Below are 4,242 nucleotides of genomic sequence, written 5' to 3'. Positions count from 1 at the left end.
CTCCGTATCAAGAGTTGAAAACTGAAAACAAGTTTCCATTCTGTGGAGAAACACAAAAAATTCACTACTCAGGCGATTTTTTATATCTACTGCATCCATGATACTACGAAGGAGGTTGAACAGAAAGACTTGTCCGTGTACGTAGCACAGAACAGGGTATGTGCTTATATATATATAAAACGGAAAGAAATCATAAGTTTAGCAGAAAAATATATCCCCAAAACCTCAAGGAATTCGACATTGAAATCACTTACCAAAAACCTAATTGTCAAAGTTAGCCATTCCGGTCAGTTTTAGGCCTAATTATATTGGGTTTTACTCGTCCTGTTCTAGCTTGCAAATCCTCTAGATTATTTCGTTTCCTAAACTCTATATTTTGCCTAAATTCTTACTAGATCTGATCTCAGATCTCCTAAAATCTTGCTAGATTTGGTTTTTGTTTTTCTGCCAAAACGAAAAGGAAAAGACTTGCTAGATTTGACCATAAAATCTTCATCGTTCTCATGCAGGAACACATGTCAACTCGATCGTTCATGATAACTTGAGTTTAATTATTGAACTCTGGTTTTCTTATCAAAGTTTTTCCTTCTCAAAAAAGGAGAAAAGGGATCGGGAAGTTATAGCCCCTTTCTTGCTAAGCAAGTTAATTGCTTCATGATTCCGTGTGTATGTTGGAACATAACTCTGTTTTCTATATAAGCACAAACCATATCAATAAATCAGAAGCTTTTCGAAGAGGTTCTAGTGGAAATCGACGTTCAGGTATGTACGTAGCATGAGCATTCTTTTTTTTTTTTGGACAACAAAAAAAAAACCCTAAGCATGAGCATTCTTGTAGTGCTTAATTATAGGGAAGGATTACGTACTGTCATATACTGAACACCAAGTGTCCAAGTGAGAACATATTCTGATAATTTTTCATGTAGATGAGATATATATAATTAAGCTGCTAGCTATTGGCCTGTCTACTCAGCAGGAATCACGAATCCGATCAAATAGTCTTATCTGTTCCCGAATTCAAGATGTTAGCTATAGCTGTAACTATAGTGATTTTTAACTGTAGTGATTTTTTATTTTGTATTCTTAACAATGAGGCTGTAGAATTTGATCGAGAAAGTAAAGGAATTTTAAGACATTAATTGCTTGATTACTTCATACTTCAGTAGCTTCAAATAAAAGTGAATAGGCTTTTAAAACGTACTTAACAATATTACCCGAAATTGTACCATATATTCAGGCTTTTTATGTACGTAGTCACTTTGTTGAATATTACATGGTATTTTTACTATTAATATTTCAACTGCTCTAGGTTCTTAATTTTAACCGAGAATAACATGGTATTCACATGTTCATATTGAATTGATAGGTTCATATAAGAGAGTTTCATCCTTCTGTTGATTGGCAATAATGGTCTCCACCTCAGTCTCGATGATGGTATGCACTCTACATTTGTATCATTATTTATGCACTCTACATTTTTCCTTGTATGCACTTGCGGAAAGAAGTAAACAGAAATATATTACCATTGTTTTTCATAATGGATTGTACTGTTACAGCTCTGGACACTTTTCATAATGGTTGTAGTCGCCGTTCTGGTCACCATGGTCAAGAAGAACAAGAAAATCCCCATCCTGACCAAGCCAGAGGACAACACCTCATATAAGGATGCAAAGGAGAATACGTACAAGAAAATTGACAAGGTAAGTGTTTGTTTGTTGATTTTCTTTTATATATTGGGTGTGTCATCTGTGCTTGTTTTTTTTTTTTTAATTAGTATTTTTCTTCTTGCCTTTGGTATCATTAATGTAATATTGTTGTTTTGGCAACTAGAAGAATTCTGGGTTTTGATACATATCATGTTTTACTGTGATTATATTTCAGAAGAAACCTCAAGTCTATTTGGAGATAGGAATTGATGGAACCAACAAGGGACGGATTATAATTGAGGTATTGTAAAATCGGTATACGGCCGTCTTCGAGTTACCTTTTTAGGGTATAAACTGATTGATCTTAAATGCATGTGCAGCTATTTGATCATCTGGTGCCAGGTACAGCTGAAAATTTTAGGAATCTCTGTAAAGGTAGTTTTGAAACTTTATGTTTGTTTGTGACGAAACGTTTTGGTCAGATTATTTGTGATAGTTTCTCTTCCGTAACAAGATTATGTATGATGTATTGTAATGTTGTTATATAGGGTTCAACAAACCTGGAAGTCCAGGACAAGTCCTCCACTATAAAGGATCGAAATTTCATCTCATCAATAAAGGACTTGCAGCCCAAGTATGTGTCCTTTTTAAATGTTTATTTCTTTTCTCTTATATATTGAATGATTATGGCAAGTTATTTGTATATTTTTCTTACACAATTGCTCACTTCTCTCTGTTTTTTTTTTTTTTTTCTTCTCACTGTGTGTAGGGTGGCGACTTTACCTCCGGTGATGGTATGATTTTTAAGTAGTTCTTGTTATTATTATTACTATTATTTTTTTAGCAGATACAACGTTTTCTGTCAATATCTTCAAAGGACATGGCTGGACTTGTGAGTTGTGATTATGAACCTTTAATTGATCGTTTAACAGGCACAGGTGGAGGGTATGCTACACTATCCGGAGATAGATTTGTTGAAGTTACTACCGATGCAAACATGGGGAAGCATGCTGAACCCTACTTAGTGTCAATGGCAATGCATGGTGAGCAGTTGGCAATTGGATCACAGTTTTTCATCACGTTTTCTAGTTTACCTCATCTCGATCGGTAAGTACCAACAAATGCTAGCATTCATTAGGTTACTGTTATATATATACATAAGTGTTTCATGTTTTAATTATATTAACATGCACGCTCTATATGACTTGTTTTGCCAGGGAACACGTTGTTTTTGGCAAGGTTGTGGAAGGATTCAAGGTGCTCTCTGAGATGGAGGACGTCTTAACAACTTTAGGAAAACCAAAAGTACCCGTAGTCATTGTCGAATGTGGAGAAATTATGCAAGAGATAGATGCTGGGAATAACCTTTAACTCCTTCGGACTACTCTGTCTTTCTTATCGGCCGATGACTTTAGTCATGTTTCATGTATATAGAATATGTTTTGTCAGAACTCAGGTATCATGTTGAGTTGCTACTCCTTGAAGAAATAGAAGAACAATGAAATGGTGCTTAAAATTGATTTGTCGATTGTCAACGAGTTTGAAACTGATAGTGACCAAGTAAATTGGGGTTGTCTGTGGTACGTACGTAGAAGAATGTCATATCCTTATTCATCACAAACTGGATAATATTACAAGTTATTGGAACCAAAGTTAAGTATTGACAATGAATTTACCATATTTGTTTTACATATTTATATATAATTGAACCTAGTTATTACATCGACAACAATTTGTTCATAAACTTGTAAATTGTCATAAGTTGAGTAATTACCTCTAATAAGACAAATTACCAAAGCTATGATTCAATTGCAGATACGTATATTTTTTCTTTTGTTTTTTATTTTATGAAACTAATAAGTAAATTGTTTAGCATTCAACTTTCGCAAACCATGTGTTTGGAGTCTTCTCATTCATATGAATGAGCAAGAGAAAATGTTGTGTCAATTGTTTGTTTGAAAATCCATTGTGTATACATATATATGGGAAAATATACGGTATATACTTGCATATGATACTTGATACACACATTTACAAAACGTGACCAATGACGGAGAGGCACGTTGGGACCGAGTCGGTCCCGTGTCCCATTGAAGTTTATTAGTGTCTAGTATGAATTTTATACCATCTTACTTGTTTAGCATAGTATAGTGTAGTTTGCTTAGCAACTAAGAGGTCTTTGGTTCGAGACACTTGACCACAAGTAGTTTTGGTGGGTTTTCTTTTCTGTTTTTGTGTGTGTGTGTGTAATATGTATTTTGAGGATTAACATTATTTTTGAAATATTTTTAGAAACTTTAATAAAATTCTAATTTAACTTGGATAAAATTTGGGCATTATTTTTTTCTTTCAATAAGTTTGGACTTCTTCTTTTTCTATATATATTTGATACGTTGCGAGTGCCCCACTTAATATAAAATTTTGACTCCATCACTAAACATGTCAAACATATTATAAATCAGCTCCATTTTTCCCTCAATGTGGGTCTATACCCGCACACACCACCATATATATACATATATATGTACACACATATATATATATATATACAGTCTATTTTCAGTTGCGGATGTTCGCATTTATTCTTACGGTGCAG

General features: G+C 33.9%; 1 protein-coding gene across 1 annotated transcript; it reads left to right on the top strand.

Moving 5' to 3' along the window:
• The first annotated feature begins 1,407 nt into the window (after window positions 1-1,407).
• On the top strand, window positions 1,408-3,017 carry LOC101303572 (peptidyl-prolyl cis-trans isomerase D-like). The gene is made up of 7 exons (XM_004308834.1): window positions 1,408-1,434; window positions 1,557-1,700; window positions 1,882-1,947; window positions 2,027-2,081; window positions 2,195-2,280; window positions 2,494-2,753; window positions 2,864-3,017. Exons 1-7 carry the CDS (start codon window positions 1,408-1,410, stop codon window positions 3,015-3,017), a joined length of 792 nt encoding a protein of 263 aa, XP_004308882.1.
• Window positions 3,018-4,242: the final 1,225 nt, after the last annotated feature.

Source organism: Fragaria vesca, linkage group LG7, assembly GCF_000184155.1.
Source record: "Fragaria vesca subsp. vesca linkage group LG7, FraVesHawaii_1.0, whole genome shotgun sequence".
Lineage (NCBI taxonomy): Eukaryota > Viridiplantae > Streptophyta > Magnoliopsida > Rosales > Rosaceae > Fragaria > Fragaria vesca.
The sequence above is the reverse complement of the archived record's forward strand: the minus strand, read 5'-3'. Positions and strand labels throughout refer to the sequence as shown.

What these genes read in the sequence shown, in the direction of transcription:
- LOC101303572 (XM_004308834.1), top strand. Translation starts at nt 1,408, where the DNA reads ATGGTCTCCACCTCAGTCTCGATGATG. An exon ending in ATAAAGGACTTGCAGCCCAA is followed by an intron (nt 2,281 to 2,493) that starts GTATGTGTCCTT and finishes TTTTTTTAGCAG; the next exon opens with ATACAACGTTTTCTGTCAAT. An exon ending in AGTTTACCTCATCTCGATCG is followed by an intron (nt 2,754 to 2,863) that starts GTAAGTACCAAC and finishes TTGTTTTGCCAG; the next exon opens with GGAACACGTTGTTTTTGGCA.